At 37.2% G+C, this 14,173-nt stretch overlaps 1 protein-coding gene across 3 annotated transcripts; it reads left to right on the forward strand.

Moving 5' to 3' along the window:
- The first annotated feature begins 335 nt into the window (after positions 1–335).
- nrtn (neurturin) lies at positions 336–13,167 on the forward strand. 3 transcript variants are annotated; one of them, XM_053635412.1, is made up of 4 exons: positions 336–560; positions 759–1,042; positions 10,775–11,051; positions 12,743–13,167. In XM_053635412.1, exons 3-4 carry the CDS (start codon positions 10,802–10,804, stop codon positions 13,165–13,167), a joined length of 675 nt encoding a protein of 224 aa, XP_053491387.1. In that variant the 5' UTR covers positions 336–560; positions 759–1,042; positions 10,775–10,801. The 3 variants fall into 3 exon arrangements, with proteins under 3 accessions (XP_053491387.1, XP_053491386.1, XP_053491388.1); XM_053635411.1 differs by having other exon boundaries at positions 336–1,042; XM_053635413.1 differs by lacking the exons at positions 336–560; positions 759–1,042 and having other exon boundaries at positions 9,900–11,051.
- The last annotated feature ends 1,006 nt before the right edge of the window (positions 13,168–14,173 follow it).

The following is a 14,173-nucleotide window of genomic DNA, read 5'->3' on the forward strand; positions in this document are numbered from 1 at the left end:
GAAAATGACTATAAAAACACAAGACGTTGTGATACTGTGTACCGTACAAATATACATAATGGAAATATACACAATTAGACATTGCTACTGGTCAGTGTACAGGAATTTTTTAGTGACAAATCTATAATTAACTTTTTTCCCCCCTCACTATCCCAGAGGAGGAGCTTATTTATCTTGCATGTGTGTCTCTAACAACACTCCCCATAGTGTCCCCCCTTTCTCCCTCCCATCTCTTCTCCTGAACCATCCCTCTGCAGCAGCGCTTCAGCATTAAACCAGCGTGAGAATCATCTTCACACACCAGTCTGTTCACTACACAAGAAACTGGTCTGGTCATGCTGTGGTTGTTAGACATCTAGTAGCAGCAGATTTGGGTGACTTTTTTTTAATTACTTGGAGAACATTTTATAAGCTTAACATATGGGATTTGTCGGAGCAAAACAAATGTGCTGCCACCAGCTATTCCTTCATTTTAGTGAATCACTGCGAAGGAATTCTGCAGAATAAACAACTTTCTCAAGGCGTTTTATCTTTCAGCGTTGTATTTCATGACAAGCCTGGTGAGAACTAGTAAATTGCGTGCAGAGCTTTTTTTTTTTTTTTTGAAAAAGCACGTGCTTTTTAAATTACTTTTGTGTTTTGTCAGAATATATTTATCACTATTTTGGTCAGTCTTACAGTGTTTTGGTTTTTTTCCTTTTCTTATCATCACATCAACTTTCTGAAATTTATGTTTCTGACTCTGAATGCATAACAAGACCCTGACAACAAGATGTGGATTTGGAGATGTTTTTTACACACCCTGAACTCCTGGATGTCTGATGATCCCTTGAAGCTGAAAGAATGCTGCACTTTGGGGGGCTAATGCTCTAGACTCCTGAATGAAACCTGTGCAAGACAGCAATAAACAGGAGACGAAATAACTACACTGTCTTTCACCGCTCTCAAGTGTAAGAGCTGGAATATTGATTAATGCCATTTTTACCCAGAGGTCAACTGAAAACATTAGCACTCTGACACGTCTGGATAAGCCGGGCAAACGGTAAGAATACATCCTCTATTCCCCACTGAAGCTGGTGCTTAAGATGTCGTTCAAATTTGAATATTAATATTAATTATTATAATGTCAAATTCAAATTTTTTTATAAATAAATATTGCTCTTTAAGTCAACTCCAACAGAAAGTTCTTGTGAAGTTCATGTAAACAAAGCTGTGTAATCTGGAAGAACTTTTCTAAAGTAGCTTAGACTTCCTTATTTTTCTTTCACAAAAACCTTTCCACTTAAACTTGAATTGTAATGGTGCTAGGCGTCAAACCTGCTAGATCTGTGTTTTGTCATTTTATTTACTCGTTCATTGAGTCTTTTCCCACGGTGCGTCATGAAAGAAATGCACTTCAATATTAAATGTACTTTGATATCTACAGATAAAAATGTATTAGTCCAAATGTAGATCATAAAACACTCAAAACGTTGTTTTCTTAGTGACTGAAACGTGTAACTCTCATGCTCACTCTCACATGTAGATATCCAAGGACAGCCTCAGGCGTAAAACACGTGACCTTATGTATTTCTGTGAAAGCACACATGATGTGTAATGTAGCACAGGAGCAGAAAGAAAGCCACTCATGCAAAACCAGCTGGGATTGTTAACACTGTGTGGTGAGCTTTATTTATTAGGCACGCACTTGTACATTAGGCAGAATACAATCCAAGCATAAACCTAAAAAACTTAAGTTTTAGGGTCTTGCTACAACGGCCCAACACGGCCTTCGTCTGGTTCCCAGAACAGATAATGTTGCTGGATCAGGACACATATTTAAATATTATGTATATGTTTTAAATTCAAATACAAACACACTCACCACTGTATTAGGAACACATGTGCACTTGCTCATTTATCAATTAACTAATCAGCCAATCATGTGGCAGCAGAGCAACGCATAAAATTATACAGCTACAGGTCAAGAGCTACAGTTAATGTTCACATCAAGCATCAGAATGGCAGGAGTGGAGCTCAGCGTGGTCTTCTGGTGTTGTAGCCAATCCACCTTACGGTTCATCATATTGTGCTTCCTGAGATACCATTCTGCTCACCACCGTTGTAACGAGCGGTTGTAACAAGCGGTTATTTGAGCTACCGTATCTTTCTTGTCAGCTTGAACCAGTCTGCCTGTTCTCATCTGAAGTTTCTCAACAAACACAGCATTTCCACATTTTTTTATTTTTATTTTTTAGGTTTTTTTTAGGTTTTTTTTCTCATCGTTCTGTGTAAGCCTTAGAGACTCTTGTGTGTGAAAATCCCAGGAGCACCAACATCCATCCACAGTCACCATCAAAGTCACTGAGATCCCATTTTTAACCCGTTTTAATGTTTAACGTGAACATGAACTGAAGCTCTTGAGCTGTATCTGCACGATTGTAGCATTTATGCATTGTGCTGCTGCCACACAATTGGATTGATTGGGTAACTGCATTAATGAGCGGGTGTACCGGTGTTCCTAATAAAGTGGTCAGTGAGTGTATATTTAATGTATAATAATGACTGATTGTACTGAGAATATTCAGCATGAAATTGTCATCAGAAAGTTTAAAAGCCAGCTTTGTTGAATCAGAAAGGAAGAGTTATGGGCCTATTGAGGTGTAGAAATAAATACAGACTACACAGCCATTATGGCTAAACTCTGAGCAATTGCTCCTGGCAGAACAAAGACAAAGGATTGAGAGATGAGATCACTGATAGTGTTCACTTTTCTCTACTTTGACCACCTGGCCAAAGATAGCATGATGTGTGTCTACAGCATGATGTCAGTCTGTTAAATAGAACGTGTCGTAGCGGCCCATTTTGTGTGTTTATTTTTATCTAATCCATAAAGTATATTTAAGTAATCAAATTACATATATACAATGGGTTATAATGATAATTGTTGTTTTATATATATATATATATATATATATATATATATATATATATATATTATAATATATGAATGAGGACTATACTAAAGTCACTGTTAACAACTATAACAACTTAACAAAGTGTTTTTGTTTAATATTGCTCTATTTGGATGCTGAGTTCATATAAAATCATTTCTATATTTCTATTAATATGATCATATTAAAAAGCAATTTTTAAAAGCAAAGAGTTTAATATTTGTATATGGTATCTGCAGGTACAACCCCTGGCAAAATTGATGGAATCACCACACTAAGACGATGCTCACCTGGCTTTTTTACTTTGTAGAAAATAAACAAAGCACAGATATGACACTAAACAATTTTTGTTTAATAGCTGAACATTCTGGTGTCGTGAAACACATCTCAAACAAGTTAAATTAAATTGATTTAATTAGTGGCATATTCATTTCCATATCAATTACACGAAGAAAAAAAATATGGAATCATCAACAACAACAACAACAACAACAAAAATCACAATTAGTACTTTGCTGCTCATCCTCAGGCTTTTATGATGGCATGAATTCTCTGAGGCAGGGACTTCACTAATGAAAAACAATATTCTCCATCAAGCTGGTTACAACCTTCTCGAATAGCGTTTGAAAGATCGGTTTTGCAGGATGGAGCCTTGTCATGGACAATTTTTTAAATTTCCGGATTGAGATCTGAACTGTTTGCTGGCCATGTCATTGAGTTGATCTGCCTTTCCTGAAGAAAAGCTTTAACACTCTTTGCTCTGTGGCAAGATGCATTATCATCCTCAAAAATTACTTCATCTTCACCAAACCTTTTTTCTATTGGGATGAGAAAAGTGTCCAAGATTTCAGTATACACTGTGCATTGACTGTTCATGTCTCTCCTGGTCCTTTACTTGACATGCAACCCCATTTCATAAATGAGTGGGGATGTTTTATTGTTTTCTTTAGGCATCTTTATATGTTTCATTAGAACGGCACCAGACAAAAGTTTCAGCCTCATCTCCTTGGCCAATGCAAATTCATGATTCACCACTGAATGTCACTTTCCTCCACACGCCATGATTGCTTCTCTTCAGCCCACTGTAACCTTGTTTTCTTCTGTTTTGGTGTTAGTGCTGGTTTTCGTTTCGTTTTTCGTTTTCTATACATAAATCCCATTTCATTCCACCGATTTCTTACAGTTCTGTCACAAACATTGACTACAATTTCCGCCCATTTGTTTTTCATTTGTTCTATTTTCAAGGCATATCGCTTTGTGTTTTCTATCCTGAGGCTTTGACGTCTTTCTTGGTCAACCCGTATGTTTTCCTTTTATAACCTTCCCGTTTTGTTTATACCTGCACCAAATTTTAGACAAAGCTGACTGGGAACAACTGACATCTTTTGCCACACTCCGTGTTGGGGCTAGGTTTCCTTTCAAAAAAGTCCAAGGTTAAGGTCTGTAAGCACTCTTTTAAGGTCTGTAAGCACTCTCTTTTAACTGCAGACTAATTTGCATTTTTAGACTTGCTGGTATTTATTTTAGAAATACAAATTACAAGGTGATTCCATCATTTTTTTCCTCTCAACATTGAGTGATTCCATATTTTTTTTTCCTCTACTTGATCTGGAAATAAATATGTCATTAATTAAAACAATTTCATTTAATATGTTTGAGGTATGCCAGAATGTTCAGCTATTAAACAAACATTGTTTGTGTCATATCTGTGATTTGTTTAGTTGCTACGAAATAAAAAAAAAATGCTGGGTGAGCATCCTCTAAGTGTGGTGATTCCATCATTTTTGCCAGGGGTTGTACAATAAGTTGTTTTCATATTATCTATTTGTAGAGTACTAAAAAAACTGAGCCATATTATTAAATATGCCAATCAAGAAAAAAAAAGAACAGCAAACACAAAAGGATACTTCTCACTCATACAGAATAATAATAGCTTGTGTTCTATGCAGTTGCTAGATAAAAAGCCTGAAGGTATGGAAATGAAAAATAAGGATACAAGGTTACATAAAGGTATTTCTGTCTCATGCTTGTCCTATCAACATTGAATATACTGCAGTTCATAAATAATACATTATTTACATTCACTCTTCAGTGAACTTTCCTGGGTAAAAGCAGTTACTATGACAGACTAAATACAACTAGACATAAACATGCAATATAGCAGCAGCAGGCAGGGGAAAAAAAACAAACAAGGGTTTTGAACTAAACATTCATCATATGGCCTATAAACACTGGAGAAGTTCCCTTCATTTGGCAGACATCTGTCTAGTTTCATTCACTTCCATAGAGGGTGTGATTAACTAGCATAAACTTGACGATGAACATAGAACACAAGTCCAATGTTGGCTAAAATTCCAGACCTACACCATGCATGAAATGAACATTATTGTTGGAAAATATAATAAACTCGGTGTTTAGTGTTTTGGACCGTCTCAATATGATCGACATTAGTCTCGCCTATGCTTATGAAGACACCTGGAATACTCAAGTGTTACCCTGAGATTAGCGCTTTCTTCCCTATTCTTGCCAACTTTGTATGTGAGGAAATCATTATCTATTCCCAGTTCAGCATTTAATGGAAGTTACACGATAAAAAACAAATCAAGGTGTGCTTATTGAACAAACCCTGGTGGGACGTAAAAAGAGGACCATGACATCAGAAGGCATAAATATCTTCAGTACAATCAGCAAGAAAGAGGGAGAACGAGGGACTATCATGCAGACTATTATTCATATATTTTACACTGATTACACAGTATGGGGTTGAACAGGGGAGTCTGCTGTCAGGTTAAAGGATAATGCTGTCACTCAACCAAAGCATTTCAACATGTTCTTTTGAGTAGAAACAAATCTGAAAACTTACTGTAATGTTTGGTCCACTTTGATGTTTATTAATGTTGATGAATGATGAGGTCGTAGTAGAAGAATGTTTTGTGGATCATTGTTTGTATCCAAGTAACAAGAGGCCTCTGGGATAGAATAAATAGTTACCAAAACTGACAGAATGTCAGATGTATTATATTTTCTTAAGGACTACACCATGTCACACTTGTAAAATCGTTGTGAATACAGACACATCCTGTTGTCTCAGGATTCATTTGATGATATTTCTACCACACTTAGCTAAAACAGCATATTTTTTTCACCGTTTTAGTTAAGTGTTCAACAGTCATGCTAGTTCATTGTTTCTAAAAAGGGAGCTAGTTTAAGAAATGCATTGGTAAAATCAACATACGCCTAATCAATACTAGCTGTCAAATCGTCCAAGATGCACCTGCACCACAGATTTTTAAAGTGCTATAACTTTGTATGCTGTAGCATTACAATTTCCCTTCACTGGAACTAAGTGGCCCAAACCTTTTCCAGCATAACAATGCTCCTGTGCACAAGGTGAGGTCCATGAAGACATGGTTTGAGAAGGTTGGAGTGGAAGAACTCGAGTGTCCTACACAGAGCCTTGACCTAAACCCCACTGAACACCTTTGGGATGAACTGGAACACTGAGTGCACCCCAGACCTCCTCACTCAACACCAATACCTGACCTCAACCCCACTGAACACCTTTGGGATGAACTGATACACGGACTGCTCTTGTGGTTGAATGAACACAAATCCCCACAGCCACGCTCCAAACTCTAGTGGAAAGCCTTCCCAGAAGAGTGGAGGTTATTATACCAGCAAATGGGGACTAAATCTGGAATGGAATGTTCAACAAGCACGTATGATTGGATGGTCAGATGTCCACAAGCATACTTCAAAAAAAGAGAAACATACTTCATTTCAGGAAAGCAGTTAGTTTGTAGAACTACATTAGAAAACATCAACATGTCACCATTTGAATGGTTTTCCAAGGAAGCCGCACATATGCTCATACGAGTATACGCATTCATTGAGGATGACCGAAAGAGAAAACATCAAAGATAATAGGAGAACAATTGTATATTGTATTTATGCATGTGTATATAGACGTGTTTTGTGAGCGCGTGTGTCTGTCCATGCCTGATGAGCCACGCTGAGTTCTAGGAATGACCGTTTTGATATTAGTTCCCAGGATGTTAGCCTCCACATGATTGACAAAGTAAATAGGATGGTCTTAACACTAATCCAATAAAGCTTTAAATAGCTTTTCCATCCCTTCGTTGTGTTCGTTCATGCATCTGAGTTAATGTGTATGCTTGTGAGACACAGAATTTTTTTGTGTGTGTTGATAACCCGAAATATTTCAAACTGAAATTGATTTTGTATCAGATTACTTGCTCAGGGTCAAAGCTGTTTTCTGAGGTGTATGAAATCAACAAGTATATGATTATACTGTGATAGAGTGCTGTGATATGAGAGTTCATTTCCAATTGTTTCTCTCGCATGAGAACCTCGCGTTAAGGAAAGGTAGTCCTTAAGGTCTTATTGTGTCCGTCTTTGTATTGTTAAGAACCCACTCGACTAAAGAATCTGTTTTATTTTTAGTCTTGTTTTCTGTATTCCATAAATACATATAACATTCCAGTTTCTTTTGTAATGGAAATGCAGATATAGGTTAGTTGGAAGTGGGCAACTTTTCAAAAGCATTCTGTAAACAATTGCATGTTTCCTAATAAAGGAAAAAGGCAGTTAAGTGTCAGATTTAGGGAGAGAGAATAACCTGGACCCCACTTCCGGTGTAGCTATTGAAACAAAGAAACTTCTCTGCGAATGAAGAACAAGGCCTATTAGTCAGGTAAGTGTTTAGACAAGACTGAAGGCGCAAAGACTCACACATAACAAATTATACACACAGAGACGCCATGGTCAAGTGGATATTTCAACAATGACAGTATGAAATACTGATTTTGAATGGAAAATACATTTGAGAACAAACATAAAAAAACGTTAAATGCTTAATTAATGTTCGAGTTTAAACACCTGATCATATTTTTCTATCTGTCCTATTAGAAGTAGATATTTTCCATTACTTCAGGACTACTTTAATCAAATGAAACTATATTATCATGATCTGTATGTCTGGACCTAATCAAGGTGATAATAATAATCATCATCTTAGGGCTCACAAGTCATGCATGGTTGAGGGTGGGGGGTCGTACAGATGTTTGACTCCCGACAGCAGCAAAGCTGTCTGTGGCCAGGAGTCAAAGACAGCAACATTGGCCACTCTTCGTCATCTTTGAGCGTAAAATGTCAGATAGCGATTTTCTCCAAGGGTGTTTGTCTGCCCCTGACATTTAACAAGTGACACTGCATGACCAGCAGTTCAGAAAGATGCGGTGGCAGTGCTGTTTATGTCTCTCAGGATGTGCGTTAGCTCTCAGCCTCTATCATATCGTACAACTAGGCAGTTTCCTCCTCCAGTCCAAAGACATGTGTTGTAGGCTGATTGGCATTTCTAAATTGTCTGTAGTGTGTGAATGTTTGTGGGATTATACCCTGCAATGGGATGGTGCTAAAGAAGTCCTTCATTTCTTGTTCCTATTTCTAAATTTCTTTTCATTTGGTACTTTATGTGTAACCATGATGCTTGGAAAGATTTCATAGTATTGAAATGCTTTCTTTGTCATCACTTCCATACCAGAATAAGATCTGCTTTATTGAATTATTTTAAATCCTTTATTGAATACAATAGTGGAGGATTTGTGACCATTAACTTGTTAGAGGAATTAAGATACATATCCATGTTAAAGCTTAATAAAAAAAATATGGTAGTAAACAGGGCTTGTTTTTACGTGAGTGTTAAGACGCTGGAATGAATATCAGCACCTCCAAGTCAGAGACCATGGTTCTCTGCTGGAAAAGACTGGGATGCTCGTTTCAGGAGAGGGGAGAGACCTTGCTTCTGGTGGAGGAATTTAAGCATATATTCACAAGTGCTGGAAAAAGATAGTGTAAGATTGGGACACAACAGATTGGGTAAGTGTAAGTCACTGTACTGGTGGTGAAACAGGAGCTCTGTTTTTGGACAAAAAACCAAGGATTCCCCCTGGTTGACTCCCACTAGAGCTGTATCAAGCACATCCCACTGAACCTGCTAGAGAGATTAGATTTCACAGTTGGCTCGGGAAAATCTGGGAATCCCCCAGGAGGAGCTGGAATCTGTAGCCATGGCTAGTGAAGTCTGGGCTGACTTTTTCAGTTTGTTGCCATCATCAATGAATGATTTTTTTTTTTATTGTAGTCTCTTTATAAGTAAATGATATGTATCACACTAGAGGCAGGAGCTAGTCGGATATTTAAGAGACACTTGATAATTTTTCCATTCAAATGCCTTTGACCCTCATCCTTCAAATGCTGTGTAATGACTAATTTACTTCACAGTGCATGAAGTTCTTTTCCGCTGACACTTCTTTCAAGACATCAAGCGCACTAAGCTCCAAAGTGCATTTAAAACATTTTAAAGAAACTTTTACGACCCCCAAATTTCCAGCGCAGGTTTAAATTCTTAAAATTAAACCCAGGCAACATTTTTAGGTTTCAAGATGGGTTGTTTAAATCTTTAATTGTATATGCGGAATGAAATGAGCTTAGAAGGAGATCGTAAACACCTCAGATTGGAAGTCACTCTTCATAGGACTGTAAAATATCAGTATCTTCAAAGCCATTCATTTTTCCAAGCATGGAATTCAAAATCTTGGTCACTTTGTTTCTCTGTTCCATATTTGACTCTTTCTAAGTTCTTCTGGTTAAGAACCAAATGCTAATTGAAGTCAAGGTATACTTTATATAAAAAAAAAAAATAAAAAAAAAAAACCTCTGGAAATGTACTTTGAGAAGTTGTTGGTCTGGAGAAATCCTCCACTGTGAGATTATTTTTCCTGATTTACAGAACTGTTTTGCATCCAAGTGTCTCTAGTCTCCTCCAAATACATCGTAAAAAACTAGAAAATAAGGAATGAGGTAACAAAAATAGCATAATATTTTCTGTTAAAGTTATTTGAAGCATATATGAGAAATAGTTACATTACACAACATGGATATATAGAAAAATGCCTATAAATCTATGAACGAAAATATCCCCATAAGGCTAGATACCCAAGAACCCACAGAGTGCACTAACCGGGTAGATCAATGAAAGAAACGCACTAATCTGCTTTTCGTGTGTGTCTTGGCAAATCCCCAAAAGAGGATCCTATGACTAATGTAACACCATAATAGTTTATCCAGAACCTGTGCTGGATTTCCAGTTTCAAGTGCAACAAGAGATTCAAAATAATAAAACAATAAATAAGAGCATGTAGGGATTGAATGTTCAAGGTGGTTCTCTGAACACGAACCATCAATCGAGGGACATCGCATCCCTTCAAACACTCCACAGCAGTGAGTATTAAATGACGAGGAAAGTTCAAAAGAGAGCTAAAATATCTTACCATTTGTAATAACATCTGTGAAGGAAATTGCTGAAGGGTGAAGCTTTCTACAGGAAACCCTTTTCACAGAAGGGAAAATACTCCAGTGCACATGCAATTTGTTTGGTATGCGTCATTTGGTACGGCACAACATCGCAGCATTTCATTGAAAATTTCTGAGTGTAAGATGACGAAGCAATTTTTAATGTTTCCGAGGGTTTGTTTATGAGTAAGAGCAGCTGTTCTCAGAGAGGAGTACGGGGAATTACAATTACAGTCCAACCATTATCAAAGTTTATTATACACATTTAAATAATACACATGAAATAAATTTGTATTGACTTTATTTCACAGTATAAAGGGTCACTGGTTACAGAAGGATTAGCGAATAGTATTAGACAATGGTATTAGGGTAATAATGAATAATATGTAGAGCTTTCTTTACAAGTCATGTTTATTTAAAAATAATAATTGGGTGCATTGATATGAAACCCTTTTTTTCCCTTGCAGAGTGCCAATGCTCTTAATCATTTTAAGATGAAGTTATGGAAGTGTGTTGCCATCGTCTTGATGCTCTGCGGTGCTGCACTCTCCGTCTTCCTCTCTAGAATTCTGCTTTCCTCCAAAGCACATGTTCTTCCTCACTTTGAGCATTCATCTTCCTTATTAACATCATCAGCATCAGCATCTGCAGCATCAATGTCTTCAAACATCTCCTCATCTGGGACTAGGGGGAAGTTTCGGAGGGTCAGATCGGCAAATGGGGACAACTCGGCCATCTCGGATTGTAAGCTACAGTCTTTTATCTCTCAGTAATCTGGGAAGTATGTAATATATTTACTGGCTTAATGAAAAAGCCTTTATATAGCAATGAATCAATGTATTTCGAGGCTCAGTGGCTGTATCAGAATGAAAAGCATTGTTTGCGATTCTTTAAAAGGCATACCCTATATTGGTCCAGTCAATACAATAATATAACAATGCAGTAATGCAATAATGCAAGAGGTCACGAAGTCAGAGAGAAAGCATTGTTTAATCTGGATTCTTCTTATACAGAATATGAAGTACAAATTGATTTTTTATTTTTTTGTATTTTCATATGAATAGTTATGGATACAGGAACTAACTGTAATGGATCGCCTGATCAATTGCTTTAACATACAATAAGGTAACATAATAATTAATGCATAATGATGCAAACAGACACAAGCACACACTTTCAGCAGAGATGAATTCTCGAGAATCCAATTGACTACCGAGTCGTCTGATTAGAGGACGGATCAGAGAATTACTCGTGCTAAGCAGGTCAGCGAGGGCTCAGCGTACTCTTTGGCCACCTGTCCTTAAACTCTAGTGCTTAGCACAACACTAAGGATAATGTATAAAGTGATCTGAAATGACATTAAGATTCCGAAAAATTTGTTCCATACTGTGTAAAACTTAACATAAGTACAATATCGGGTATATACATACAGTATATCAAGAGGCTAGCAAGACATTTGTCCCGTTTCATCTTCTGACTCAGTGAAAGGGCTGAATAATTAGTTAAATGTAACAGAAGCATTTTTTTTTTGCAATGCAATATCTTTATGGAAATATTCATGTTCAGGCTATACACATACTGTTTTTTAATGACAAACAGATGGATATTTTTTGAACGATTTTCCATTCATACATGCAGTAAGAGCTTAGCAAAGAATTCTGGACCCCCTGGAAGAATACTGCTCTGGGCCCCAAACTCGTTTTAAGTTTATATTGCATTTTGGATATATTAGCCATATATTCTGACATACTACTGGAATTTTTGTGGCTGTGTGCCCCTGGAATGATTGTCTCCTTTCACCCCACTAGATCTGGCTTTGTATGCAGTTCAAGCAAGCGCTTACTATAGTAAATTGTTACCAGTTTAGGCGAAGCATGAATGGAACACATTAGTATTAGCATATCCTGTTACTATTAGCTTATTTTGTATGAACCTTTAACCCTCTTATTCTGTTTGCTAGTTAGCAATGGTTGTGGGTTTGAGCCAGGTCTCCTATTCAGATTTTTATAGAGATACAAATGTAAAATTGGTTAAAATACCCAAATAAGCCTTATTGTTCATCCCATATTAGGTACATTTACAATACATGTGAAAATAAATGTGCAAAACTACGTCACATACTTGAAGATGCTAGCAACCAATGGCAAAGGTATAAATGCCAGAGATGAAGGTAGTTATTTATATAGTATATAGTTATTTTAATCTTAGTTACACTTGTTAGTGTTTATTAGAGAACCTACCCCTCTAAAACAATTAAATCTGACTAGCATAACCAGCTAAGACTAGATAAATGTCCCAGGCTGTTTTTTTGTTTTATTTTTTTTCTAGCAGGGAAACATTTTGGAATTTCATTTTGGAAGAAAAACTGTATATTTATTCTGACCTAAGTAAAACATTGGAGTTCACTGTATCTCCTTCTTCTATCCTGTCTCCAGTCATGCACCTATTCCAGAGTTTCACGGAGGGTGAGTTGAAACAGGTCATCGGCACGCTGGTGCAGAGGAAAGCTCAAAGGGATGCTAAACTGGGTAAAAGAACTAAGCGGGCCAAGAAGGGTACCAAGCCATGTTCACTGACAGACAAGGAGGTCACGGTAAGCCAACTGGGCTTGGGCTACGTCAGCGACGAAGTTATCCTTTTCCGGTACTGCAGTGGCAAATGCGTGGCCAGTCGCCGCAACTACGACCTGGCGCTGGCGAAGCTGAAAGGTCAGCGTTTGTTGACTAGAGAGAACGTGGACAGGGCTCGGCACAGCCCATGCTGCCGGCCCACGGCCTATGAAGAGATTACCTTCCTGGACAACCACAGCCACTACCACACCATCCATGAGGTTTCTGCACTGAAGTGTGCTTGTGTATGACATCAGTCACATGGCAAATGAGGATTCTTCTTTTTCAAGTAAAGGCATAGTTCGTATGAAGTACAACAAAATTAATAACATGGGGAACATGTCATGACAGCTCTAGGGAAACTGAAATGGAAAGAGGCCAGGTTAAGAATACAGAGGCTGCAATTGAAATGAACAGTATAGCCTTATATTGCTGGTCTTAAAAACAGAAGAAGCTGTTTTTATGTTTTTATTTGCCTTTCTGGGATAAGGTTGTTTTTTTTTATTTAGATATAATTAGTCAGTCAGCAAATAAACTGCAAGACTAAACAGGATTTTAAATAATCAATCAATCATTTTCTTCTCCACTAAACTTCTCGAGCAGTCAGAAGAATCTGCTCAGCCTGAAAAGTCCTACTCTATAACTCAAAGACGTACTTAAAATATACGCATACTTGTTTCCCTTACAAGCAAGTCTAATCCCACATCCCCCAGACCACACACTTAACAAGACTATGACACAAAAGCAGCAACAAATTGCATGAAAAGATGAAATGAACATCGATACTGTAGACACTGGTAATGAAAGTAAAGGTAGAGATAGATATTGACAGATATACTGTATAAAAAAGAGTAGCTCCACTATTAAGTAACAATGCATAACATTTCGTCTTTAAAATACGCTACAAGGTCAAGACAGCTTGTCCTTTTGCACAGAGTGGCCATTAGAGAAAAAGAAAAAAAAAACAGAAAAAGACTGAAATGCAGAGAGATTGTAGGCAACATAAGAAAGGACAAAGTCTGCCCCATGAAAATTTGTAAAAGCCTGTATACCTCAAGACAAACCAATCCATCTGTTGGTGTTTCGCAACCTGTCATTTAATTGTTGGCAGTGGATGGTAATATGTTTTACTGTTAAAGTTCTGGCAGCCTGATCAGTTCACTTGATCAAAAAAGAAAGAGAAAGTACATCAATAATTTATTTGTGGTCTGTTTAACTGGAAAACAAACTTACATGAATGTACAGTGTTTCTGCATG

Source organism: Ictalurus furcatus, chromosome 10, assembly GCF_023375685.1.
Source record: "Ictalurus furcatus strain D&B chromosome 10, Billie_1.0, whole genome shotgun sequence".
Lineage (NCBI taxonomy): Eukaryota > Metazoa > Chordata > Actinopteri > Siluriformes > Ictaluridae > Ictalurus > Ictalurus furcatus.

Bases quoted from the DNA above. Each gene is read 5' to 3' on its own strand.
- nrtn (XM_053635411.1), top strand. From the start codon at position 10,802: ATGAAGTTATGGAAGTGTGTTGCCATCGTCTTGATGCTCTGCGGTGCT. The intron at 11,052-12,742 runs GTAAGCTACAGT...TCCTGTCTCCAG, and splicing joins CAACTCGGCCATCTCGGATT to TCATGCACCTATTCCAGAGT.